At 41.8% G+C, this 27,929-nt stretch overlaps 2 protein-coding genes across 4 annotated transcripts; both read right to left on the bottom strand.

Moving 5' to 3' along the window:
• Window positions 1–976: 976 nt before the first annotated feature.
• r3hcc1 (R3H domain and coiled-coil containing 1) lies at window positions 977–10,245 on the bottom strand. Its single transcript, XM_012959437.3, has 8 exons — window positions 10,123–10,245; window positions 9,147–9,291; window positions 6,252–6,389; window positions 5,054–6,065; window positions 4,169–4,341; window positions 3,580–3,653; window positions 2,244–2,339; window positions 977–1,483 (listed from the first exon to the last, which is right to left on the bottom strand). Exons 4-8 carry the CDS (start codon window positions 5,999–6,001, stop codon window positions 1,365–1,367), a joined length of 1,410 nt encoding a protein of 469 aa, XP_012814891.1. The 5' UTR covers window positions 6,002–6,065; window positions 6,252–6,389; window positions 9,147–9,291; window positions 10,123–10,245; the 3' UTR covers window positions 977–1,364.
• A 4,145-nt stretch (window positions 10,246–14,390) lies between these two features.
• Window positions 14,391–27,438, bottom strand: golga7 (golgin A7). 3 transcript variants are annotated; one of them, XM_012959019.3, is made up of 6 exons: window positions 27,330–27,438; window positions 22,560–22,688; window positions 21,720–21,872; window positions 19,347–19,448; window positions 18,707–18,761; window positions 14,391–17,008 (listed from the first exon to the last, which is right to left on the bottom strand). In XM_012959019.3, exons 2-5 carry the CDS (start codon window positions 22,665–22,667, stop codon window positions 18,717–18,719), a joined length of 408 nt encoding a protein of 135 aa, XP_012814473.1. In that variant the 5' UTR covers window positions 22,668–22,688; window positions 27,330–27,438; the 3' UTR covers window positions 14,391–17,008; window positions 18,707–18,716.
• Window positions 27,439–27,929: the final 491 nt, after the last annotated feature.

Below are 27,929 nucleotides of genomic sequence, written 5' to 3'. Positions count from 1 at the left end.
CTAGGAATAAATGATAACTTATTATAATTATTACAATGATTTTCAGTGCCTCTTGCAGTCCTGACTCTGCCTATTGAGGCAGCTGGCTGTACCACTGCTGCAGAGGAGGGGGAGTAACCAAGGACAGGCACGGGGAGGAGAGCAGCCATTTCCCCCCATATGCTGCCTGCTTTATACTTGAATTATGAAAGCTTCCAGGTTCTCCCTCCCTGTATGTGACCATAACATTGTTGGGGAAATAAAACTGTTCGTGAGCACAGATCTGTGTTCTTGTTTGATAAGAAAGTGAATGAAAGAGACCGCTCACACAGCAGAACGTAGTGATGTCATGTTATTAGCACATGATGTCATCATGGCAAAACCAAACACTAATGAATATAACAAAGAAACAACTCAGAAACTAGGAGGTGGGGTGGGAACTTCATAACACTCTCATTCTATATAGAGAGGTGTGGAAACATCCCAGGTATGGAAGCTGTATTAAGGTACTCTACCAGCAGGGGGAGCCACATTAGTTTAGGCTTGCACAGAAATGATTAGTTCTGGCCTCCAATTTGGGAAGATAGTGCATACTGCCCCACAGAGGCAAAATAGGATTGGCAGGTTATTGCATATGCACGTGAAGGGTTAAAGGAAAAGTAACACTAAATCTTTTTAAGTAAAAAATCTATTCTAACCTGCCCCAATAATTGCCCTATCCTGCACCCCATTTATTATTTTGAAAAAATACCTGCTAAAACTTGGCTTCCGGCCATTTGAAATACAGGACAGAATCCACTATGCGACCATCGATTGGTCGATCCTAGCCTTCCTTCTGTATGGGGAGGAGTCAGGCTAGGATCGATCAATCGCATAGTGGATTCTGCCCTGCATCACTGTATCGCCCTATTTCAAATGGCCGGAAGCCAAGTTTTAGCAGGTATTTTCTAATAAAGCATTCAAAATAATAAATGGGGTGCAGGATAGGGCAATTATTGGGGCAGGTTAGAATAGATTTTTTACTTGAAAATTTTTAGTGTTACTTTTCCTTTTAATAAGTGCTGCGGCAACTGAATTTGTAGTGATGGGATTCCCAGAATCCATATTGGAATCAAATAAATGTCTCTCTGGCAACTTCCTTCGGCATAGGGTGACCAGATCACTTGAACATTAAGGGGCATGTCTAATAAATGCATGGTACATGTTTCCCTGAATTTTCAAGTGCTCTGGCAACCCTAATCTAGCGCACCACTGTCTAGCTACTCACTAGAATACTTGGGGTACACAGCCATTGGATCGCTAGCCTACCATAAACTCTGCAGTATGTCTTAAAACTCCCCTCTCAACCCCAATACAACATAATTCTCAAAAGAATTCTTCCCCCCCTACTTGGAGTCTCTCAGGGTATGATCTCCATCTTGTTGGGGGTGACCCAGGGCTCTGCTCAGCATTCTCTTTGCCACAGTAAAATCGGTCTGGGGTCTCTCCTTGGAGGAATGAAACTCTGTTGAGAATAAAATGGCAAAAGACAAAACCTTTATTAATATCTACTCTGTGCCTTAGCATAGTGAGATCATTTCACCTGGGTCTCTTCACTATCAGAAGCGTTTGCCTGCACTCATGCAGGTAGGTGTATAACTGTAAGCTCTACTGAGCAGGGCCTCTGTAACAACTTCCCCCTCCGCTTACAGATAACACACTGGTCCATTACCATTGGCCCCACTACAAACCACTGCCAGGGTTTTCACCCAGGAACATATCTTGTACCAGCTGAAAGCTGTTGACATTTTCCCCATTATACTGATTGATAGGTCTTCAAGAGCACCCCCTAGTGGCTACATTATCTTCAACCTGCTTTACACTGCCCATAACAAACAACGCAGTGTGTAAACTCCAAAGTCAGCTTTTAAGGTGCCCATACACCTTCAGATCTACAGGTGGGCGATATCAGGAGACCTGGGGCCAAACGATTGAATTATAACGGTGGGTATAGGAAAAGTCGGTCCGATATCGGTCGGGCAGGCCCGTCGGTAGTGCCCATACACGGGCCGATTAGCTGCCGAATCGGTCTAAGGGACTGATATCAGCAGCTAGAATCGGCCCGTGTATGGGCACCTTTGGGCTGGTCCAAGCCCCAACCCTGTCTAAGACAACAAGAACAGGGGGCTATAGAATATTTAACCCTTTTTTAGCCTTTCTATAGCAGATGTACACTGCCCGAGAAGATACTGCCTACTACCTGGTAAGTACTACATTAGTCTCACCTGCACATTCATGTGCCTTCATTTTAGACTGGTGGCACCCCTGGGACAGTGGGCGAAACTTCATGCCTGGGTACGACTTACAGGAGGCGGAATATGCTGCGAGAGGGGAGGCAAAAGTAAGTCATACACAGAAATCTGGTTACAAAAGCAACAGATGAGCCTGAAAAGGGAAACTGGGTTTAATGGCTGACTGGGAGCAAAGAAATGGCACAATCAGGAATGAACACAGTTCTCTTTATGACAAACCCTATGACTATAAAAGGAATGAGTAGTTATATGCAGGTTATACTGGCACTTCATAGGTCGCAGGGGGGCCCTTACCCTAAATAGAGTTCAGATTTGGCAACAAAAGAATGTATAATTTAGAAGGTGAGCCAACACTCGTTTTTGTTATTTGCCCTGTCCCGGTCAAGTAGAGTCTACCCAAATGTCATACTTATGTGGTTCTCTGTTTCCATTTGCCATGGAGAAAGCTGATTTAAAGGTGTAGTTTACCTTTAAATTACATTTTAGTATGATGCAGACATTGATATTTTAAGGCAATTTGCAATTGGTCTTATTTTTTTATTTTATTTAGCTTTTTTGTTTAGCTGCTCTCCATTTTTAAATCTCAGCAGCTATCTGGTTGCTAGGGTGCAATTTACCCCAGAAACCAGCAGTGGTTTGAACAAGAGTTGGCAATATGAAGAGAAGAGGGTCTGCAGAGAAAGAAAATTAATAAAAAGGCAGTGACCCCCATTTTGAAAGATGCAAAGAGTCAGAAGAGAAAGGCAAATAATTCAATAACTATAAAAATATAAATAATGAAGACCAATTACAAAGTACTAGGAACAGGGCATTCTAGAACATACTAAAAGTTTACTAAAAGTTTACTAAAAGTTTACTTAAACATGAACGACACCCTTTAGGAGGAATTACCATGACAACCAAGAATCTGATTGACACCTTATCTACTGGTCATTAGGTGCCCTCAATATAAGGAGGATAATGTGCTACTCCTCAAATAATATCTGGAAGTCTGCTTCAGCACATCATTAGGCAGAAGTAGAACGCTCAAGATACAAAAGTGGTTTAAAGTGGTGGGCCTCCTCCATTAATAGTAGGATTTAGTACATTTAGGCCACATCTTCTGACCTACTTAATCTAGAAAGGTAGCACAGTCAGAACAACTATTGAGGTGAATGCTCACATTGCTCCACCTTCTTTATAGGCCAAGCTAGCAAGCCTTGCACACAAACAACAGGCGCAGTAAAAGGACACCAGGCCTGCTAATCACTTTCCTGCTCTCTAGAATAAAGTCAGTTCAATATAAAACAGTAGGAACAAAACACGTTACCATCTTCAGGGCTGGAGAATATGCCCAAGGCATGTGACTGATCCACCCACTGCAACTGGAAGCCTCCTTGCTCCCTGTAAAAAAATGCCAGCCTTAGAAATTCCTGTAATAAAGCATTACTTTAATATATACGTGTATAAATTATAATATATATATATATATATATATATAACCACCATATTAAAACAGAGTGTTCAGACACTTTGTATGCCAAATATATATCTGTATAAACAGACAGAGACAAGAGGCATTCTGAACTCACCCATTATCAATATATATAGGACATTAAGACATTCTGTGCATTTAGCTACCAAGCAATGCCCTCCCCATTAAGCAACAGGGATTGTGTATATATATATTTATTTATTTATTTTGACATTAAGACATAAAAATGAATCCTTTTGTTTCATCTATCATAACATTGGCTTTGCATGCTATTAATAATGCCATAAAAGTATTTGCCCGATGCTTTTACATTACCTATCTGATCTCCCATGTTCCTCTATGAGGAGGCGGCGGCCATATTTGTGCAGCAGCAGGCCGTTAGCATAAGAAGCTATAACTGACAGGCTGAGAAGGAATAGGATACCTGTATTCTATGAAAGGCTTTGTTAGATCTTCAGTGCGGAGCTCACGTGAGAAGCCATAAATCTCAATTACATGGCCAAATCTGCCATGGTCCGTCTGATCTTCGGCATATGCTGCAAAATCATTCAGGAGGGGCTGAATCTGCACGTCCTTCTCACTTACGTTGGCAATGATCTGAGAAGTGATTAGGATTATATAAAGACTGCAGTGTCCTATGGAGCTATAAGTCTACAGATAGAACTCAGGGCCTGTAGGAAAGAGCCTGGAATTATATGCATGAAACAGATCACATTCTATTTCAGAGTGGTTTGTGTATCACTAGTATCACTAGTAAATGATCTAGTAATAAAGGTGTAATAGAATATAAATCCATACATATACACTGAAGCATCCCTTTAAATGTGGGTCTAAAACAACTGTCTTTATTATTATTTCCAGAGCAATCATCAGCATCAGATAAAAGTTACGACCCACTGGGCCCTCTACACTCCTGATTCCCCCAGCAGTTGCTATAATATTTTATTTACATCAGAACAAATGCATTACCCCAGCTTACCACTGGGTAGCAGCGCAGCATCAGGAATAACAGAACAAAAGGCAATGGTCACAACAGGAAATACTTCCCATACTGTATGTCTGATAAATAATAAACTGGATAGGGTCATAGGTTTTACGTGCATTCTTTATCCTACTTTATCTTATTTTATCTAACTGCATTTATGTATAGAACTGGATCAACTAGCAGTTAGGCAGGTTATATGTAGGCATTAAGGTTGAACTTGATGGACAGGTGTCTTTTTTTCAACCTAACATACTATGGTACTTCATGATCAATTAATGCATGTATAGATAAAAATATATATAAATATACATTTATTTCACTTACTTCTTTTATTATTTGCTGCAAGATCCCTGATTCTGCTGGTGACGCAGCATCCAATGCAGGCTCAGATATCCCCTCCTCTTGCGCATCACCCTGTCTGTATGAGTCACATAGCAGAGACTTTGCCTCCTCACTCGCCACAGCTGCCTCGTGCCCACCTATTATGGTGCAGGTGTCCCCTTTGTTATTTTGGGCACATTGCTTATTCTCTCCTTTATTTTCCCCCTGGTTTCTTTCTGTTCCTTTATTTTCACTGTCTTTAGCTTCTGAGGGTCCAGGAAGATCTGTGCATTCTGCAAGAGACCCCTCAGTTGTCTCCGCTGGTCTCTCAGGCAGCAGTATATCCCCTGGTTCTCTACGGTTTTCTTCAGAGATACTCTCTGGGCTCCCCAGCTCTGAAGGCTGCATCACAGCACCCAATTTTTGAGTTTCCCCAGAGGGAGAAATTATTATATGTAATTCTGCTCTTCTGGATTCACACAGCTCTGAATTCTGTTTTGTGGCATTTATATCTCCAGATCTAGGTTGGTTTTCTTCCCCATGGTCAGTTCTCTCAGTCTGCATGTCTTCTTCATTCTCCTTTTGTTTCTCTTCCTCTGCCTTCAAGCATTTGACTCGCTTTTCTGACTCCTCTGTAGTCTGTACTGCTGATGTTATTTCTACCTCATCCTCTATGCTGATTTTCCTCTCTCTTTCAGCACATCCCTCTCCTAACTCATTTTCCTCACCCTTCTCTAAGTTCTCTCCCTCCCCAACACTCTCCACTACCTGCAAATGTACATCCCCGGGCTTCTCAGTCTCTTCCCTTTTCTCTTCTTCCTTCTGTGATTTTCTGCTCATGTCCCCTGCCATGTTGTTCCCTCTCCCTCCAAACCTTCCCCTTGGCACATATAAAGCTTGGTCTGGCTTCCTATTCTTTTTCGGCCTCCAGCCTGTTCTGCCCTTTCCCATTTTGTTAGAGACATAGCTCCCTTCACGTTTTTTGGGTCTGGTATCTTCTTCCTGTGTAGAAAGCCTGTCAATTACAAATATATTATATGAAGTTTACTCCGTGAACCATTTTCAGTCTTGTAGAAAAGAGACAATTCTGAACTTTTCCACACAACTTGCATTAACTGAACTAAATGACATAGCAAATTAAGAACCTGTATATAACATCCCTGAATATATCAAGCTTATAAGTGCCCTTACTACTGTTTACCTGATGCTTGTGAAGCAAATGACGGTGCGTCTCTGCCAGCCCTCTCCAACAGAAAAGCTGCTCAGGGTACTTTGAGACTCTGTTAGGCGATGAATGATGTACCTCAGCCGGCTGGATACTGGTGGGAACAGAAGAACTCTGCAGAGAGACCCATAACAGAAGCATATTCTACAAATCCATCAAAAGATTTTCATGAGAAGCCAGTCCACCTTGTCCGAGTAACAGAAAAGGAGAGAAAGGACCAACTTTCAAATTCAATCCAAATAACCTGGAGAGTACACATGTTCTTCAGTGCAACAGTGTAATTTATTGAGATATCACTGCACCGCTGTTACACTGTTGCACTGAAGAACATGTGTACTCTCCAGGTTATTTGGATTGAATTTGAAAGTTGTACAGCCAGCACGGGGCCTGTTACCTGTTGATGAGTACTTTCTTTGAATACTGGAATCTACGGCAGGACTCAATTTCTCAATTTTCAATTGAGAAACGACCAACCATGGTTGCCCAAGGTACTCTACTTTACAGTCATGAAAATATACCTTTGCCCCAGAAGAGAAAGGCACAATTGCTTATTTAATATTGTCATGGCTTGTGCAGTCTCAGTGGCAGGGTGAACACCAGGGAACAAATGATTTCTGAAGCCTCATAAACTGTGCACATCATAGAAAAATTGAAAACACTTAACTAATAGAACACGCACATCCTTTCCCCACCAACTGGACCATGAGAAAGAAGTAACCCAGAGGCAAAAAATACAGAGAATCAGAGAATTCTATCTATGTAAAAAATGGCAGCAGGGTTGTATCATTTAAAAGAGAACAAAAGGTAGATCACTGTATAGGTGCAATGCTGTTATGCTTACTTCCTACCTCGGGCCAACACCATTCATCAAAAAAAAAGTACTGACCCAGGGGTTTTTCCTCTGACATATTTTTTTTTTTCCTCACAAATTTTTACCGCCAATGTGGAGTACAGAACTTTTTCAACAATTTCTGTACTAAAATCTGTCTGTGGGTTCTGGTAAATGCCAGAGGGGCTGCTGTAAGATGCAATTTATTGGGCTGGTGGGGGGCTATTTGGACCTCTGTGTACTTGACATGCATCAGTTTTTTCCAACATTAGGACCCTTTAGCTAATTGGCTAATTCCATCTGTCTGAAATTACTAAATACATTTTAAAAGGAGAAGGAAAGGCTAATAAAGAGTTAATCTCAAGCTGCAGGCATACCTTCATTTCTCTCAATAGTGCCCTTATGTCTCCCCATATTTCACCTGTTCAGATGATCAGAAGCCAAACAGGAAGAAAAAACGCTGAGCTGTGTAAAGAAAGTTCCCATAATGCCTCACTCCTGCACAGACACCCAGACCAGTGTACATGCTCAGTTAGACTATGAGTCATTTTCCTGCTGATTGGCTCAGATCCACATTCCTAAGGGGGGGGGGAGTGAGTTCTTAGCATTCTTGAGGGAGGGGGGAGCAGGAGAGAGCAGAGAGCTGCGTGTCTCTGGCAGAAGAAAACAAACAGAGAACTCAGTGCAGCTTTTCTGTGAGTGCTTATGGCTGTATTTACATAGACCTTTATGATAAAGCTTACTTAGTTTTTACTTTTCTTTCTCCTTTAAGAAAAGTACCATTATTTATTGACCAATATCATATACCAATCTTATTTGAGGCAAAAAGTCACCAAAATCTATATGCACCTATATGATATTAAATTCACTGCACACTATCCAGACCTGGTGAATACATATGTATTGCTTTAATTATATCTTAGTTGGGATCAAGTACAGGTACTGTTTTATTATTACAGAGAAAAGGGAATCATTTAACCATTAAATAAACCCAATAGGACTGTTCTGCCCCCAATAAGGGGTAATTATATCTTAGTTGGGATCAAGTACAGGTACTGTTTTATTATTACAGAGAAAAGGGAATCATTTAACCATTAAATAAACCCAATAGGGCTGTTCTGCCCCCAATAAGGGGTAATTATATCTTAGTTGGGATCAAGTACAGGTACTGTTTTATTATTACAGAGAAAAGGGAATCATTTAACCATTAAATAAACCCAATAGGGCTGTTCTGTCCCAATAAGGGGTAATTATATCTTAGTTGGGATCAAGTACAGGTACTGTTTTATTATTACAGAGAAAAGGAAATCATTTAACCATTAAATAAACCCAATAGGGCTGTTCTGCCCCCAATAAGGGGTAATTATATCTTAGTTGGGATCAAGTACAGGTACTGTTTTATTATTACAGAGAAAAGGGAATCATTTAACCATTAAATAAACCCAATAGGGCTGTTCTGCCCCCAATAAGGGGTAATTATATCTTAGTTGGGATCAAGTACAGGTACTGTTTTATTGTTACAGAGAAAAGGGAATCATTTAACCATTAAATAAACCCAATAGGGCTGTTCTGCCCCCAATAAGGGGTAATTATATCTTAGTTGGGATCAAATACAGGTACTTTTTTATTATTACAGAGAAAAGGGAATCATTTAACCATTAAATAAACCCAATAGGGCTGTTCTGCCCCCAATAAGGGGTAATTATATCTTAGTTGGGATCAAGTACAGGTACTGTTTTATTGTTACAGAGAAAAGGGAATCATTTAACCATTAAATAAACCCAATAGGGCTGTTCTGCCCCCAATAAGGGGTAATTATATCTTAGTTGGGATCAAATACAGGTACTTTTTTATTATTACAGAGAAAAAGGAAATCGTTTTTAAAAATTAGAATTATTTGCTTATAATGGAGTCTATGGGAGATGGCGTTTCCATAATTCAGAACTTTCTGGATAATGGGTTTCCGGATAAGGGATCCCATACCTGTATGCCTAGAAAAGAGCATTACCATTGAGTTTGTGATGGCCTCACGCGTTACTCACTTTTTCAGGTCTCCTTGATGCAGAAAGTGCTCCAGCTCCGTGGATATGAGCTGGTAAAAGTCATATTCAATACCACTAAGGTAAACCCCATCGAGGCTTGGTTGCTCCAGGGTGCCGGTAAGTAACAGAACTTGATGAAAGAAACCTGAGGGGAGAGGGATTGTGTTATGAAGAAACAAAAGACAGCAGTTTTGAACATGGTGGGGTGTAGAGCCAGGCTATTAACTCTGCACTTAGGTTACAATTAAATAAAAAACATTTTCAGTCATGCTCACTGGCCCAGACTTAGAGAGGAATAAAAATAAATGCATTTTCTATGTATTTTGGGTCAGAAACTGCGTTCATGCTGTAGCCGGCTGCACCACATTCAGGTATAGGCCTGCTGTTACTGGCACGGATCATACAAGGAAAGCGGCATCATACCCATTCCCCAAATTTACTCCCTACGGCTAAACATGGGGGGGCACAGGGTCTGCCGGTGGGGTCTGGTTCTACTCCTGCCCCATTAACCTTCCCCACCCACCTCAGCATATAGGCAGGACAGGGAGGTGTGCCCCAAAGGGTCAAAGCCAGAGCCCCTGGCCTTTAGCTCAATTTGCAATTGTTATTTCACACACAAAACTAAAGTGAAAGGCTCAGCTGCACAGCCCAGTGTTGCCAATAATGTAGGTGACTGTTCCAACATAACGCTTCCCCATGGGCTGGGTATTGTGTAATAATACAGCTCTACAGGAGCCCTATGCAGCCCTGCGGAAGGCTTTGCACCGCTGTGCGGCTGGAGCGCATGTATTTATCCATTAGGCACATTCAGTGCTGGGAGAAGACGTGCCAACATTATAGGAAAGCTGCCAATACTAAAAACAACGAAAGTTGTATTTTCTTGACGTTGTTTCTTTTTGTTGTTGTTTTGGTTCAGGACAGTCACAACAAGAAGCGAATAATAAAATCAGTGAGTCGCCGCTGCACTTATACACACCAACACAGCGCTCAGTGTGAGCAGCGACTCCTTCCGCGCAGCCAATCCGCGCCTCGCAAATCCCGCGATACTGGGACGTCACACTACGCCTATATAAGCGCGGCGCCGCTGGGTTCCGGCACTTGGCGGGGTGGGATGGTGGTCATAGCTGCGTTGGCAATTAGCAGAACGTCAGCTTCTAATGTGTGACCAACATTAGTCATGAATTGTTATCTGAAAGCCATACGTGTGCTGCTTATGTTATTTTGGCGGGCAATGCCCAGATAGCTGCCAAAAGGTGATAAGTTGTTCAGGTGTTTATGCTCTCAATTCCTACTTGTGTCAGGAAAGAAAGACATTAATTTTTTGCTGAGAGTAACTGCTGCCCCAGAGTCTCCTCCAAATATGGAGTTTGTTTGTCCCAATTTAGGGTCAGCTAAAGGGTTACTTTAGGAAAAGCTAATGGGTGTAGTTCACCAAAGTCATTTTTTGCTCTTCCTTAACTCTAAAGTGTGCAGGTTCCCTATTGGTTCAGTAGTAGAAAGTTTCGGGGCGCCAGTGCCGGCAGGGTTTTCTCTGCTTCATAGAGGACTTAGATAACAGCAGCTGTCACTCAGAAACCGACCGTTAGTTATCTTGAGTTCCAGGGCAAATGTTTTACGGGAAAACTCCAGCTATATTTTTTACAATTTATGGACAAATTATTTGCTAATTTGGGAGAATGGGTAAAATATACAAACCGTAGTTTGTAGTGGCCCCACAGCCAAACGATGGAATTAGAACGCCGGTAATAGGCGCAGTCGGTTCAACGAGCTGATGTGGTCCCCAGTCCGACTAAGTTTTTTAACCTGCCCGATTGATATCTGGCCGATTTCAGGCCAGATATCTGTCGGGCAGGCCTGTCGTTTTTACCCCTACACGGGTAGATTAGCGCTGAATCGGCCTAAGGGACCAATATCAGCAGCTAGAATCGGCCCATGTATGGCCGCCTTAAAGTGATACTGACACGAAAAAACAACTTTTTAAAATATGAATCTACATAAAAAGTTGCCTATAGGTCATGTTGATCATTTTTTGCTGATAGGTTTGCTTTTGTAAGTAATTGTTACTTGAAATCCCAAAACCTGACTGTTTTGCCAACCTGACTGTCCCTTCTCAGCCTGACAGTTACAGCTTCTAATGCTAACGGCCCCCTGCTGGACAAATATGGCCGCCCCCTTATAGAGGAACATGGAGGATCAGATAGGGAATGTAAAAGCTTGGACAAATACTTTTATGGCAAAATTATAAATAGCATGCAAAGGCAATGTTATGACAATGTTATAAAAGGTTTGATTTCTGGTGTCAGTATCACTTTAAGGCTCAAATTCTCATAAATGGCAGACTCTTTATGGCCTGGCTTTTGTAATCTTTACAGAATTCCACTATATGCCCCCACCATACGTTCATTATTATTAGTTATTTGTTTTTAAGCTATGGAGCTTTAGTCCCTCCAAGATTGATAATCATGGTCAGGGAGACCACCAATAGGCCTACAGCAACATTAAAGGACAACAAAACCCTATTCTGCAGTCTTTATCCCACTAATAAAGTATGTGGAGCTGAACCTAATCGCTAGTTTTTTTTAAATAAAAAGTGCTACCCCAAAGTACGACTGCCTGCAGTAAGCAGGCCATGAATTTGAACCATGCCGCCATGTTTCCCTGCATGATCCAATTAATATGGATGATGCATTGTCTTAAGCACTGCTTAAAGAGGACCTGTTACCCAAACATAAAAAGCTGTATAATAAAAGTCCTTTTCAAATTAAACATGAAACCCAAACTCATTTTTTATTAAGCACATCCATACCCATTATAAATGCATTTAAATTCCCAGCTGAATTCCAAGGCTGAAGAAAATACAATGAAAATAATTTATATAGTGTAAGTGGTTTATTATATTTGACAAACACAATAGAAAACAATTTGGAATAATTTCTTAGGGTGCCAGGTCCGCATTAAGGTATTAATGTGAAGCTTTTATTAGAAGCCTGTATGTTCCCTAGACTTTCCTTGTCCTTTAAAGGGGCTGCAGGATTTCTTGGCAAGTTCTGGTTGTTCCCTACATGTGACAACAATCAGTCGTATTCTTCATATGTTTGGTTTGAGGGGTAGAGAGATGAAAGCCTTTACTAACAAAGTAAAAAAAAAAAAAAAACCATTGCAAAATGTATAGCCGGTCTCTCACAACCTTGTGGAGAAATGTATTATGGTCTGATGAGACCAAGGTTGAACTATTTGGTTATAATTCCAAGAACACCATACCCACAGTGAAGTATGGTGGGGGCAGCATCAAGCTTTGGGGCTGCTTTTCATCAGCTGGAACTGGTGGATGGAATCATGAATAGCGCTAAGTAGCAGTCTATTTTGTCACAAAACCTTCAAGCATCTGCTAGGAAGCCGACGCTCAAGAGGATCTTCACCTTTCAGCATGACAGTGACCCAAGGCATACATCTAAATCTGGGATCTGTTTTACTCATGCGCCACACAAGCATGAAGAAAGTTTTTTGGATATGCCAAATAAGGACTGTGATTGGCTATTTGATAGCCCAATGTGGATTGAAGTGCTGTTCCCAGAAGATGCCCTCGCAATTTGACAGATCTGGAAAAATGTTGCAAGGGGACCAAAAATTGCCAAGTCCAGATGTGCCAAACTGACTCTTACCCAAAAAGAGTGCTGTAATAAGATCAAACATTAGTTTAGGGGGTGTGCACACTACCAGGTTTGTGTGCGCCATTTCTTTTTGTCCCCTAAATTGTCTCTGATTTGTTTCCAACTTTTGTATAGATTGCAATTTGGCAACAAAGGCAGAATAAGTTCTGACAGGATTTTATATTGGGTGATTTTTTTTTTCTTAAACAATATTTTGCAGGGCATATAGACATATATATATATATATACAGATATATATATCAGGGCAAAGTGAGACTTGTATTGCAAACTGCTTGAGAACCCACAGTGAAACCAAACCAAGCGCAGGGCAGAGAGCTGCTATTGCTACACTGAAGAAACATAACAGTGTTCATTTATGAGAAACATAAAAGACGACCAACCATCACATGAAAAAGGAGCAGACTGGGTGGGCCTATGTGTACTTATTGTGCGATTGTGTGCAATGAAATGCGGTTTGGCCCAGGTCAGATGCGAGTGACAGTCACATCTCGCAGCGTAAAAGGATCCTGTTGATTTGAAAAGAAACTGGAAGGAGCCGAAGAGAGGAAATAAAGTCTCATTTATGTGCTGCTCACACACTGCGCTCTGTGTTTCCTTGCAGGCCCCATCGGGGAACCACTTGAATTACCCGCGTTCAGCCGAGCAGATCTGCCCCGGACAGCCGATTCTCAGGACCCCCCCAATAATAGCCATTGTAATGGAACACTGAGGAAAGGGAGCGCGGGGGGAGAGCTGTGTAAGTGAGACACCCAACCTTGACTTAAGGGTCACTGTTGCTTTTATTCTCAAACAGGAATTAAATGCCAGGGTCTGAGAAAACGGCTCTGGTTGGGAGAGCAGTGGCACATATGCCTATATATTGCACATAATATTCCGTTCAGCTGGCAACACAAAAAAACCCAAAACAGCTTTTTAACCCTGTATCGGTCAGCTTGCCCTTATGCATGCTACTCAGTACTGCTAATCTATAATGCGCACATATTGGGTTTGTATCACATACACTGCGGGCATGTGGCTGCAAGATAAAGCCACAGGTTGCTCACATTTCATATTGTCCCAAATTCCTGTCTGAGCCCCCAGGGGGAAAAGTGCAACTCCTTTACAGGAAATTAAATTTCTGTCCTTGCTTTCCAAATTTCCTGTTTATGGGCCACGGACCAGCTGCCCAAACCAGTTCCAGAAGTATACACACAACCCAGCTTGCCTCCCTGAAGCCAAGCCATATAATAAATATAATGTACCTTGCTCTTTCCACTGGTACTGAGATTATGAGAAATGAAGCCGTCACCTGACGAGATGGGGGGGATGGTTTTTCAGCAGGGCTCCGCACTTGCACTTCATTGGCCCCAAGGAGAGAGAACTCAAAGCACAAGCACCTAAGCTTGTCGGGCACTTCTCACAGGGACCAATGGAGCATGTGTTTTACATGTTTAAATTACAAAAACCATGGCAGCCAAAATACCTAATCTCCCCATGTGCCATTGCCCATATAGGATGGAAAAAAGCCCCACGTATGGCTGACATACCATATATAGACATACCATGCACTCGTCGGACTCCAGAACAGCAGATAAAAATTCAAAAAAGCTTTATTAAGGATAAAAACCTATTTACATACCATATACAGCAACAATGTGCAACTTAAAGGAACAGTTCAGTGTAAAAATGAAACTGGGTAAAATAGACTGCGCAAAATAAAAAAAATGTTTTCAATGTAGTTAGTTAGGCAAAACTGTTATCTATTAAGGCTGGAGTGAGAAGATGTCTAACATAATAGCCAGAACACTACTTCCTCCTTTACTGCTCTCTAAGCTGTTAGCAGTCAGTAACCAATCAGTGACTTATGGGGGGGGGGGGGGGGGGGGGGGGGGGCGCATATGGGACATAGCTGATCAGTTAGTTTGCTTTTGAATCTGACCTGCATGCTCACAAACTAACAGAACAGTTATGTCACATGTGGCCCCACCCTAAAGTCACCAACTAACAGCTTAGAGAACTGAAAGCAGGAAGTAGTGGTCTGGCTATTATGTTCTGCTCACTCAAGCCTTTATACATTACATTTTTGCCTAACTTATATAACAAATATTTTTTATTTTGTGCAGGTCCTTCTTTGGTCCTCCCCACCAGTGGCATTTCTGATGCATTAATTTAGCAAAGGGAAAAATACTACCAATGATCACAGAAGCAGAGGATAACCCAAGAAATCCAAGTAATACCCTTTTACATCACCAAACTTCAGATTCTCCCATTATTTACACCTTTATTATTAAGTCCCACAAACCCCAAATTTCTCCTCCCGCCCTGGGAAACCTAAAATTCTCATTCCCTCCCCTTGCAGAGAAACACTGGTTCTGCAATAAGATACCCCAGAATCAGAGCAGCAAGTCACAAATGCCTATAAATTATGTTTTATTTATAATAAATTCAATACATAAAAGCATGTAATTTGTTACAGTGAGGTAATGTACACAAAAGTGGGAGCTTTAATGGCAGGAGGCTTGATCATAGGGTTGCCAACAACCACCTTCAAGGAAAAACACCTGGGAAATATACCTGTGTCAGCGCTGCATACATCACGGAGCAGCAACATACAGGCATTGGTTATCGCACCCTTGTTAAATGGACAATAACAAATGACAATGGTTTTCATACATTTATGCCTGACCATCTGCAAAGGATATATTTCTTAGCAGCAACAGTCCTACAACATATGAAAGGTTTGCATACTGTATGCAGAGTGCCATGAATTCCACTGGACCCCCGATGCTTTCCAAAATTGGCCCTTTAGTCCTACAGGACCCTGCAATTCTACCTAAGGAGCTGCATCAAGGGGCTATGTAAAAAAAACTGCAAAGATTGCTATGGGGTACTAAACCAGCACCGAAGCAGCCAATAAGTAAATAAGCATCTGATTGGTTGCTAGACCTGGGCAAACTCTGTAGCTTTTATTACACTGTAAAAATGCTATTACATCTTCTGAAGGGTAGGGTAACAGTATTAATGGCTATGGATCTTTTTCTTTTGTTTAGGTTTTTGCCTTTTAAATGAGGTTGTTGGTGACCCTGCTCTATCACTAAATGTGTAGTTTCCATACAGAAAATCAATGCAAAAACAGTAACTTTAGATGTAGCAAGGGTAATACAACATGAAATTCTCAATACCTGGCAGCCAGCACTGCTTCAGAGTCGTACAGGCCTTACACAGGCATCAATGTGATATCTGCTTTATTTCCAGCCCTTTAACTCTCACTGATATACTGCAAACGCCTGCACTTCCATGTACTCCACAGATTCCTATACAGCACAGTTAGGATATGTGCACAGCTTTGTATAGACTGATAAAGAAATAAGGCTGTCCTGAGCAGTGTATATTCCTATTAATACAAGAAATGGAAAGAGGGAAAAGCCATATCCCTTCCCATCAGATGCTGCAAGATACATTTGGGGGAAAAAAAAAGTAAAAGAACTTCCTTCTGATAGTGATATTTTTATTTTATCCCATGTAAAAATGCCACAGCTAGTACTAGGGGCAAAGGCCACAAAGAGGCGGTGGAGAGAATTAGCTGAAAGGCTCGGAATGATGGTGGGACAGGTTTGCCCAGACTAAGCAGGTTGTGTGTGATGTAGAACAGTGACCCACTAAATGAAAACCAACGTGCTGCACTGATTCTATAACCTGCCATGGATGCCATTAGCACTCAATCACGTCAGTACTTATCACAGGTTTCTACTTTCCCTTTTCTCAAGATGTGTTCCAAAAACAAAATCGGTTACTAATTCACCAGTGCTAATGGCAGCTGGAAACTGAAGGCTCTATATAAGCACTGTGTACCCACCTCTGGAACCAGTTCCCTGATAAAGATAAATGCAAGTCTTGTCTGGAAATAAAAGCTGGGAAAGTCACATACCAATGGCACAATTCCCCCCACCCCCACAAGAAGGGGCATCCTTCTGCGCGGTTAGGTTTTAACCTCTCCTTAAGGCCGTGCCCTGCATCTCAAATAGTCACTTAGCACAGACTGGCAACAAAGCGTTGGCACAGGAGTGGTGCTTTGGGTCCATTATATACAGAGTTGAAGGAACCAGGAAAGGATTGCTGCAGACACAGGAATGGTGACTGAAGGAATGTCAAGGACGATCGTCGGGTAGCAGAAGAGTTTTATTTACAGAGCAAAAGTCTGACCTTCCACATCTGCAAGAAAAAAAAAACCCCACAGAAATGATTCCACTTTGGATCACTTACGTTTGTAGGATGAGATAAATCTAAGAAAATAACATTATAAAAGGAGAAGGAAAGGTTAAGTCAGTGGGGTTGCTAAATGTTAGGCACCTACCAGTTATATAATCACTTACCCAATACCCCAGGCCGGTGCTCCAGTTAGCAGAAAACTGCCCCGGCCCGGGGTACTTCTGAGCAATACTCTTCCTTCTTTGCACCAGGTGCACAGGCGCGGTAGAGAGAGAAGCCAAACAAAAAGCTCAGTGGTGGTCACTCAGAAGTACCCCGCTAACAGGAGCACCGGCCCAATGCTAATATTTGGCATCCAAGAGTGGTTTAACCTTTTTCCTCTCCTTTAAAGCATGTGTAAAACTATACGGTATCATAATAAAATGGGTTAATGCTCGGATGACAGTATCCCTTTAACAATAAAGATTTTCAGGTATTATCCTATATTAATTAATTCAGGTAAATAACAGCAGAAAAGGTTGCCTAGGGCAAGAAACAATGACCAAACCTAGCTCTCTGAGGGAGTATGGGCCAGGCATGCCCAAAACACTATGCTAAACACAGCTACTTGCTGACTTTAATTAATATGGGATAATCCCTGAAGAACCTCCATTGTGCGTGGTGCATACCTCTTGTGCATCTGCTAAAGCGCTGGCTGGGGAGGCTGCCAGTTTCTAAAGCAATACAACTTTCCATTAGTCAGGGACATTAGGTGGTTGCATCCCATCTGTTCCATCACTTGGTGGCATTCTTGCTGTCTCTATTAATACACTATATCATTATTTCTAGGGGTCAGGATGCCCAGGATGGTGGCCTTGGGTAAGGCACACATTTCACAGTTGTTACTTAACACCCACATCCAGATAGCTGCTACTTAAAAACAGAGCCTAACTGTGTATTGATTCAAGCCTATTTGGGCTTGACTGAAGCCAGAAAGTGAACTGGCTGCAAGGTCTTGTGGACAGTGTGTCAGATCCTAGTACTGTGTTTGTATGCTGCTAACACACCAGGGGCCAAACAATTGGATCAGCAAAATTTGCACAAAACAAGCAAATCTATTAGTGTAAGGCCAGCTAAAGTATTTATATAAAAAAAAAAAAATAAGATGCCCTTTTGTTTTTATCAGAACATAAAAACCAGTGTTGTGCGCTCCTGATCAATACTCCCCATGGATTTATGTGAAGGAAACAAGGCATTTATACATTACCAGCACACCCAGGCCTTTCCATTCTGTTCTGCCTGGTGCACAGTATTAGGAGAGACTCTCCACCATGATCCAAACAGCACAAAAATACTGCCACAACAGAAAATAAGCAGGCTTTATCCCGCTTAAATTAATAGTAGCAAACCATATAACGTTTCGGGGGCACGCCCCTTCGTCAGACAAGGGTAATGTATGTTGAAGGGGCGTGCCCCCGAAATGTTATATGGTTTGCTACTATTAAAAAATCAGCAGGGTTTATCCCACTTAAATTAAGTCCTGTTGTGCTGGTATTTTTGTGCTGTTTGGATGGTGGGGTGTGGTACACAGATTTTATAGGACACCACAGTCTTCTCACATGCAACAGCAATAATACTACAATCTTATAATACAAAACAGCAGTTTAGCAGTTGAGGAAAAAAAGTGAAATGCTTGGACAGAGGGTAAAAGTATTTATTTACCTGCAAGGTCCTATCTCCCAGTCAGGCTTCTGTCCTCATAGATGGTAATTTCAATCTGCAAGTTATGGCTATTAAGGCAAAAGTCACATACATCAACTATGTAAGGTACTACACTCACTGAGCTGAGCAACAGCATATGTTCAAAATGTTATCATTTGGTATTGGGAACCAACTAGGGATGCACCAAATCCAGGATTCGGTTCGGGATTCTGCCTTTTTCAGCAGCATTTGGACAAATCAGGTGACATTTTGTCACAAACACGGAAGTTGAAAATATTTCACATTGCGCCCTTCTTTATCCTAATTTGTATTTACAAATTAGAATTCAGATTTGTTATCTGGCCAAATCTTTTACAAAGGATTTGGTGTTCGGCCAAATCAAAAAATAGTGGATTCAGCACATCCCTAGAACCAACAGTAAAATGTATGGTGCAAATAATAAACCAACAAGTGTATGACCGTGTATAGAGCATGACCATAGGATTTACAATACAGGGGCAGTTCACCTTTACTACTTAGCTTTCTTTAGAGGAATGGAACCATAGGAACCAGATATCTGCTAAAATTCCAAACTAAACAGCTGTTGTAAATGAGTGCAAGAGTCAGCAGTCAGTAAGTACAGCTCCTGTACAAAGGATACCACACGGAGGCCTCTCTCTATTGGATCAGTCAGCAGCAGGCCCTGGGGCGCATACATCTTCTCATTCTGCTCTTGGATGTACTTGGCAATTTTCTTTAAAACCTTAAAGAGAGGAAATGAACAGGGGAATTAGAAGGGTGAGGAAGGAGCAACAGGTACAATTAAAAAAAAGTATCTAGGTAAGAAAAAAAAAAGAGGGAAGGGGCAGAAGTAATGGATACAGTTATTTGCCTAAGCAAATGACAGTGTGAGCTATCCAGAACATAGCATCAATATAAATGAAAAAAAGTCAGCACAGAAATAAGGAGATCAAGAGAAAAGGACAGGTGGGATAGGAATATGCTTCAATGCCCTTCATAAATTGGAGGTAGGTACACAGCTGCTGGGTTAGAATCCCAGCTACATTAATATACTGGGGATGATGTACCTGCCAATATATATGTAGGAACTAAATACATTTGGTGTTTATTGCTGTGAACACACATACATACAACAGCACGTATGGTTTAAATATCCTGTTTTGTTATAGTATAAGGACCCTTAAAGGGCAGCACTCATCTTACTCAGGTAAGAACTATAGGCATTTATACTTAACTCTTTTTAAGTATATGGTTGTTTACCCTTTATTTCCAAATTTGCAGATTTAAGATGTCCCAATCCCTTGCAAACCAGCTCAAAAAGCAGCTGGTTTAGAAGCTGAATGAGCATAGTTATTTGCACCCATTTCTGATATTAGATATCCATGCTCTCAGGGACCTCACATAGAGGAACATTCTGTGCATTGTGTGGGTGATAGGGACAAAGAAAGAAGTACTGAGAAACTCTAGCCTTTTTGTTTAACCTGGTTTCAAATGATCAAACCTCAGTGGGCTGTTTAGCACTCAGGTGGCAGCTTGCCATACACTCAAGTCATAACCTTTCTGTCTGATGTTATTGTTCACTGGAAGGTACAAATGAAAGAAACCATTTCATGTTTGGTATTCTTCCCCTTTAATTAGTGCAACAATGTTAAAGAGATAGTATGCAGCCCTTTCCAACATCAATGAACAGGGCTTGTGCTAAATATATTTTTTAATAAAAACCAATAGGCAAAAAATATCTATGGTTTCTGTTATTTCTAGCACTAAATAAGAACATGAAGCCAGTGTCACTTTAGCACTTCCTGATCCCAAAGAACTGGAGCTGATTACCAGTCCACAGAGAAGCTCCTAATAATGAACTGCTCAAAGGCTGCTGCTTAGAGACAGGGAGCACTCAACAAACTGTCTTATTTATAAAGGAAGGGAGGAGTAACTTCACGGAACATAGCCCAATTTTTCATTAGTGCTTTATAATGGCAAAAAAAATGGAAATGATAAGATTTTTTAAAATGAAAAGCAATAAAGCAGAGTGTAATGTCAATACAAGTCCTATTTATTGTGTTCATTTTTTAGCAAAGGTGTTTTTAAATGTATACTGTTGCTTTAAAATGCCTATTCATTCCAGTTATTTCCTGTTTATTCCAAGCAGTTTGGCCAATTTGCACAGTCTGGACATGTCCCCTAGGGTAGAGATTTGACTGACTATTCTGCCAGCCCACTGCAGCTGATCAGTCCATATGGAAAATGTTCCCTGGTGGTGCACTTTATTTGGCCATCCATGTGTATGTTTACATTGTAAATATATAAATGTTTAGCCCAGGGGCTGATCGGTGAGAAACCTTGAGGGTCGGCCAATGTCTTGCCACCTAAAGACACATTTAATTGGACAAATCAGCTTAGCGAACCACAGCCTGAAGTCAGAACAGATTAGTAAATGTGGCATTACATGGGTTAACAGGTAGTCAAAGGGAAAATCTCTATGAATTAATAACTACACTTACGCTGCTTCCCTTGGCTATATACCTCTTACAGTGGAGAATTCATCCAGATAAGTTTGCTCTCTCTCCTCCTGCTTAGAGATTGCTGTCCAAAGCCCAATATTTACAGTCAGGTTTGGGAGGGTGGGGTAGGTTTGAGGACACAGGCTGCCTTGGGTTAACTCCTTCCCTGCCAAGTATGAACTTGGCATACAGGATTGAAACCAGGTTTTCTCAAATCTTAGTGGAAAATAAAGGGTATATCTTAATCTAGCTGGCGTTAGCCTGAATAAATAAATCCAAAAGATGTCTGTACGTGGCGCAAAAAAAAAAAAAAAAAGGTATTTCAGCAAGCTGCTGAAAGGTCTCAATTCATTCTTTTAAAGCCTTGGTCTTAACCCATCTAACTGGCAACAAAACTGGCTCATTTTATATCCGCACTCAGCATTCATATTTAACCTACAGCACATGCCCTTTATATAAGCACGGATACAGTAAGCATTACCCTTTGTATGTGGCAACAAGGTCAGTCTCACCTTCTCATAGTGTGTTTCCATGCACAGGAATATAGTGTATGCGGTGAAACAGGCAAGGCAGCCCTCCAGGTAGGACGGGCCCCCCAGCTTCTCCGCTTCAGCATACATGTTATTTAGTGTCCGTACAGTTTCCTCAAACTGCTGCCTGTCAATCTAAAATAAAAATATATAGAAATTAGTATATAATTCAGATTATGTCACTGGTATCTAAAACCTAGTTAGTTAGCTGCTGACTATAAATATTGCTCTAAACTAGCAATCCTCAGCCTGAGGCTCTCAGGTGATTTCTGTGTTATTATTCCAATAACAGCCAATGACCCCAAACATTTTATGAACCAGGAAATGTTTCTAATTCATTTAATATTTATACAGTTTTTCTCCCCTGTCGAATAAAGTGCCATAGTGATCTTAGCACCAATGTAATCTCTGGAAATGGGTATTAAAGGAATTAAGCCGATGACAGGGAGAGGAATTACTGTAGGGAGAACTGTTTCACTCAGCTAAGTGCATTCCTTTATTAATAATCATCTCAAACCCTAAGAATGCAGTTTTATAATTGAAAAGAATGTAGCAGGAGCAGCCATGAGATTCTGGTGATGCCGGCCATACACTGCAAGATTCCCCTGTTTGGCTAGGTTTGGGTAACGAGCGGATCTTTGCTATAATATGGCCAAACACTTGCTGGGCCAAATACGCTGATTCATTCAATGGGCCAATGAGTGGATTATGCAGATGTGCTGGGAGAGGACTGCATCAACCTGCTTAGATATTGGTTGTACAGGCCCCATACACAGACCAATAAGCTGCCATGTACAAATTGTATCTTTCTCTTACACGTACCCGGTTCTCCAACTCAGAGGGAAACTTGGTCTGGAACTGACATAACGTTCCATTTGTGTAGTCTCTCTGGATAAAGACTTTACCGGCCACAGCTGCCTGCGGTCTCATGGCCACACACCACCGCACAATCTGGGGAAAAATAAAAGTAGGAAATATATTATCATGCCATAAAGCACTCACAGTCCAACATAAAGGTACATGCAACCCTGTACTTGTGAAAGCAACTATAGCAAAAATAAATTAATAAATAAAATTTACAGAGTAAATGTATCCACTTTCGTAAAATATAAGGATATAAATAAGTCGCAAAAGTTTCAGAGGCTGAGTGCTTCTACACAGGTCATAGATAATCAGAAGTGACTTCTAATATCCTCTTATTTTAAAACAGGAGGTACAGTATTTATTATACTATGCAGATTTCTGTGAGTCATGTGACAAATGACATCACTATGCACCGTTTATAAGGATATAATTTACAGAATATTCATGGCTTGTGTATTATATAGGTGTACCTCCTGTTGTAAAATATAGGGATATTAGAAATCCATGACCATGTAAAGACACAAGGCCGAGTGCTTTTAAACAGGTCTTGGAACGGACAAATACCAGCAAGGAGTTCCATGGCCATATGAAAACACAAGGCCACAGGCCGAGTGCACCTTTATTCAGTTAGTGACGCCCTGGGTAATGTCTAATCGCTGTATATTTTACAACAGGGGGCACACTGAATCATTTAAGACCAGTGACGTTACTAAGCACCTTTTAAAAGGACATATTTTATAGCCTTTTTATAGCTCTATCAGCGAATAAAAGTTATTGACCTTTGCAAGCAAAATGGAATTTAAAAAAAATGAAAGCAGCAGAACAAAAACAAAAATAAAAAAAAAAAGCACAGGTAAATAAAATGACACCTAACTGCAGATTTTCTTAAAATACACTGCATTCATCAGCAACGTGCATGATGGGGGCTCCAGATGTTACCTGCCACCCTAAGCATCCAATCTACAACTGAAGGACGGACTGCTGTAGCCTGTGCCTTGTTTAAATTATTCTAAAATGTAATATTAACTTCCCATTTAACACTTTGTCTAAACTATGTTATAGGAACGAATGGTTTCTAAAATCTGTGATTTGCAGTTTGCAACACCGGCAGAAGTGCCATTAAGTTCAAAGATGAATTTACTGTGATGACATCTCATTAAGTGCCTATATTAAGCTCTGGCCTAATTACTAGCTTTTTTTTTTTTTTTTATATTTTTAATACTACATGGATTCTTCCCTCTGTAATATGTCACTACCGTGCAGTCTGCTGTTTCCAGTCAAATCAGAGCAAGGACTACAGCTCCCCCTTGCCATTAATGTGCCACACTCACTAATGAAATGGCAATAGAGATTATTATCAGTATTTTTATGATGGCAGCTTTCCCAGACAAAGGTTACAGTAGCAAAGTAAGAAGCAATAGAGGAAATATTTGTGGGTTCCCTTAGGGCAGGGGTACACGGGGAGATTAGTTGCCAAGCAACAAATCTTTGCTGTAGCAGGCTACTAATCTCCCCGCAATGCCAATGTTAATTGCTGGTGCGATGGCATACATGTCGCTGCAATGCCCCACAGTCGCCCGAAGTTTCCTCTCAAGGCAACTTCGGGCAACTGCGGGACATCGTTACATTCTAGCCGGTGCGATGGCACTGCGGGGAGATTAGCCGCCCGCGACAATGAAGATTTGTCGTTGGGCGACTAATCTCCCCGTGTACCCCTGCCCTTAAAGTAAAGAATCAAAAAAGCAAAGAAAGTTAAAAACTCATTTAGTGCCTGTTGGGGCACCTACTCATACATTTCCTCTATTGTTTCTTGCATTACTCATCCATAGACTGGGGTGAATTGTGGGGTTCCCTGTGATTTAGTTGCTTACTACATACAACTGCTGAGTATTCATTACACTTACATTATTTATTTTTATTTGCTTTTACAGTAGCAAAGTGTCACATGTGACCGAAGCAGCCGCTGAACAGACAAAGTTGGACAAACCCTGGATTAGGCCCCATTACAAGGAAAAAACAATGAATATAACCCAGACTATTTATAGGCTTTAGCAAGCCCAGCAGCTTTGTATAAGTACTGAGGTACAAAAGGCGTGGGAGCGGGGGCAGCAGGTCACATAGATCAGTTTTTGTTAAAGAACATGCAGCCAAGTTACTAGTTTGGTACCCCTGCTCTAACGCTAGTACACTACATTCCTGGAACCTGCCAAAAAGTAGCTTTAATTCAAGTTACAGGGATATGGGGCGTGTTCCTGCATCTATAACATATGACATATATGTCAGTATTACTAGTCATGCAGCACCAAAATTTAAGATTTTTAACAATATTACATCTATATTGCCCCAAGCCTACTGCTAGTTGCCCCTTCTAAGGGCAGTGACAGACGGGGAGATGAGTCTGTCACTCTCAAGGCAACTTGGGAAATCGTAGTGACACGTTTTCGTCCCACCAGCAATTTACATTCTTGCCGGTGGGATGGCATTGCAGGGAGATTAGTTGCCCGCAGCAACGAAGATTTGCCACAGGGCGACAAGCCTAAGGGCTGAGACAGACGGGGAGATTAGTTGCCGTGTGACAAATCTCCCTTGTCGTGGGCAACTATTCTCCCTGCGGTGCCGCGATTTGCTGAAGTTGCGGAAGTTTCCTCTCAAGTCAAATTGGGAAATCACAGCGCCTCGTATGCCATCCCACCAGCGATTTACATTCTAGCCGGTGGGATGGCATTTCGGGGAGATTAGTCGCCCGCGACATGTGTGCCAGAGCCCTTAGAGCAGTGATCTCCAACCAGTGGTTCGTGAGCAACATGTTGCTCCCCAACCCCTTGGATGTTGCTCCCAGTGGCTTCAAAGGAGGTGCTCACTTTTTATTTCTGGCTTGGAGGCAAGTGCTGATTGCATAAAACCCAGTGTAGAGCCAAACAGAACCTTCTGTAGGCTGTCAGGGCACATAGGGGCTACCAAATAGCCAATTATAGCTCTTATATGCACCTACAGGAACTTCATCCGTGCTTCTGTTGCTCCCCAACACTTATTCCATTTGAATGTGGCTCACAGGTATAAAAGGTTGGGGATCCCTGCCTTAGAGCATTGCTGCATGTTTGCTAATACCGATAGCATCACTATAATGCAGATCCTGCACAAGTCATTATCTACCTTACTTACAAACCGGGGGTTTTTGGGTTTGCATGGAATACATGTGACCCAATCTTTCCATAGCCACGGCACTGCCACTCTACCTATCCCTAAGGCACGTATTTGCATTAAAGGTAAATAGGAACTATGTACAGACTGGAAATGCAGAGGAAAAAAAAGTAATTTTAAAGCTTAGAAATAAAGGATCATCACAAAGTTTTTTTTTTTTTTTTTTTTAAATATATCATAAAACTGTGTGCATGAGCTTTAGAATTTTGCCATAAAAGTATTTGCCCAATGATTTTACATATACCTAACAGATCCCCCATGTTCCCCTATGAGGAGGCGGCCATATTTGTGCAGCAGGAGCCCGTTAGCATTAGAAGCTGTAAGTGACAGGCTGAGAAGGGACAGTCAGGTTGGCAAAGCAGTTTTAGGAACTTCCACCAACAATTACTTACAAAAGCAGGTTTATCAGCAACAAATAATCAACAGGACCTATAGGGAACTTTGAACATATATTAATATTGTGTCAGTATCACAGTATGTCAGGCACATATAAAGTACCATTGTTTTTACCCAGGGGATACTGGAGAAATAGTATAAAACACAGCATCACTATACAAGAAATACCCCAAGTCGGGGCCACGGGATTAGAAGTTTACCTTACTAGGGGGATGCAAAACAAACAGGCACCCCTCAGTGTTTAACCTTTCATTCAGGTTAATTACATTACAGGTTGCTAAGCATAAAAAATCTACACTGAAGATGGTCTGGGGGAGGCATTTTACTTTCATATATCAGATCTGTACTATAGAAGTATGGCACTGCCCAGGCAACTCTTCTCCATATCGTCACCTCAGTACCAGCAGGGGTAAGTGGCACTGGGCTGGGTGGCTTATAGGCAGAACATTTCAGTGGGACTCAGGTCTGGATTCACAACAGGCCTTGGCATTTGAGGTTTATAAAGGCCCAAACAGCCTATGGCTGCCAGTGTCTATGGCACCTTACAGCAGCCCCACAGACTGTCTGGGCCTGGGGTCACCTTGCCATGGAGCATCCCCTGTTTAGGGCTAAAGTCATACAAGTCAGAGACTGTCTCTGCTGAGATAAGCAAAATGGCTACCCACACAGATATATAGGTATATGGGCAATATAAACATTATGATAGGCCCTCATATACATTCCGTTACAGAGAAGCCCTGTCTGCATTTCGATTTTGTGTGTATACATAGCAGCTTCCTATGCTGCCAGCCTACAACTCCCATGATCCTCCCTCCCCCACAGGGAAGCCATAAATCAGAGCCGGTTGGAGAGACGCAGCCTGTAAGGGTACGATAAGCCTTATATCCTTCACACAAGCCTTCATATTTCCCCCCCCCCCCCCATCATACGACACACATATTACTAATAGCCACGGCTGAGGGATAAAATGGTGTCTCCATGTTAGGCAGAAGGCACAGGAGTTGATACAAACACACAGAATAGCAACAAGTCTCCGAGAGCCCAGTAAGGACCAACGCCGGGCGGAGATTACAACTCCCAGTTCGCGTTATAAATAAAAGATAAACATTTCAGGCAACTCGCCCGACTCACCCACTTCCCACTCCCTGATCCAGCGACGCTTTACGGAGGCAGCAAAGAGACTCAGGAGAACCCGTCACAGACCATGTGACCGCGCGTATCACATGACCGGCGCGCCTGACTAAATATAGGCCTGAGCAGCCGCTGCTAGTATCAGTGTGGCGCTTGGGAAGCCTACTGGGCGTTATTGCTGCTGCCTGAGGCCTGATTATGGCCTGGTGCCCAGTCAGGAATAACTGTTGCCCTCACACCTTCATGTTCAACCAAACAAGAGATTTTCAGGTCCACAATTATCTGCCATACTGCCACCCTACCAGGGGTGCCCAAGGGAGTTAATGGTCATTCTATCCTGGGGCTGCAACCCAATAAAATCTGAAAGCCCCACGGTAGATTTGTGTTAATGCATTTAAAGGTATTTGGTCACCAAGAAACTGCAAATAAACTCTTGCCAATCAATGTCATTTTTTTGTATGTGAAAGGTTTAGCTTCTTTTGTTGTAGAGCAGGGTTGTGTAACTTAGGGATCCCCAACCTTTCTTAAGGTGGCCACACACGTGGCGATCTGTGATCTTTCGCGCGACCGTCGGTCGCACAAAAGATAGTCAGATCCGCC

Source organism: Xenopus tropicalis, chromosome 3 (genome assembly GCF_000004195.4).
Source record: "Xenopus tropicalis strain Nigerian chromosome 3, UCB_Xtro_10.0, whole genome shotgun sequence".
In the NCBI taxonomy this organism is placed as follows: Eukaryota; Metazoa; Chordata; class Amphibia; order Anura; family Pipidae; genus Xenopus; species Xenopus tropicalis.
The sequence above is the reverse complement of the archived record's forward strand: the minus strand, read 5'-3'. Positions and strand labels throughout refer to the sequence as shown.

Bases quoted from the DNA above. Each gene is read 5' to 3' on its own strand.
- r3hcc1 (XM_012959437.3), bottom strand. From the start codon at position 6,001: ATGGGAAAGGGCAGAACAGGCTGGAGGCCGAAAAAGAATAGGAAGCCA. The intron at 4,342-5,053 runs GTAAGTGAAATA...ATCACTTCTCAG, and splicing joins TGCAGCAAATAATAAAAGAA to ATCATTGCCAACGTAAGTGA. The intron at 1,484-2,243 runs GTGAGACTAATG...TATTCTCAACAG, and splicing joins GAAGGCACATGAATGTGCAG to AGTTTCATTCCTCCAAGGAG.
- golga7 (XM_012959019.3), bottom strand. From the start codon at position 22,667: ATGAGACCGCAGGCAGCTGTGGCCGGTAAAGTCTTTATCCAGAGAGAC. The intron at 21,873-22,559 runs GTACGTGTAAGA...TTTTTATTTTAG, and splicing joins CCTCTGAGTTGGAGAACCGG to ATTGACAGGCAGCAGTTTGA. The intron at 19,449-21,719 runs GTGAGACTGACC...CCTCTCTTTAAG, and splicing joins TGGAAACACACTATGAGAAG to GTTTTAAAGAAAATTGCCAA.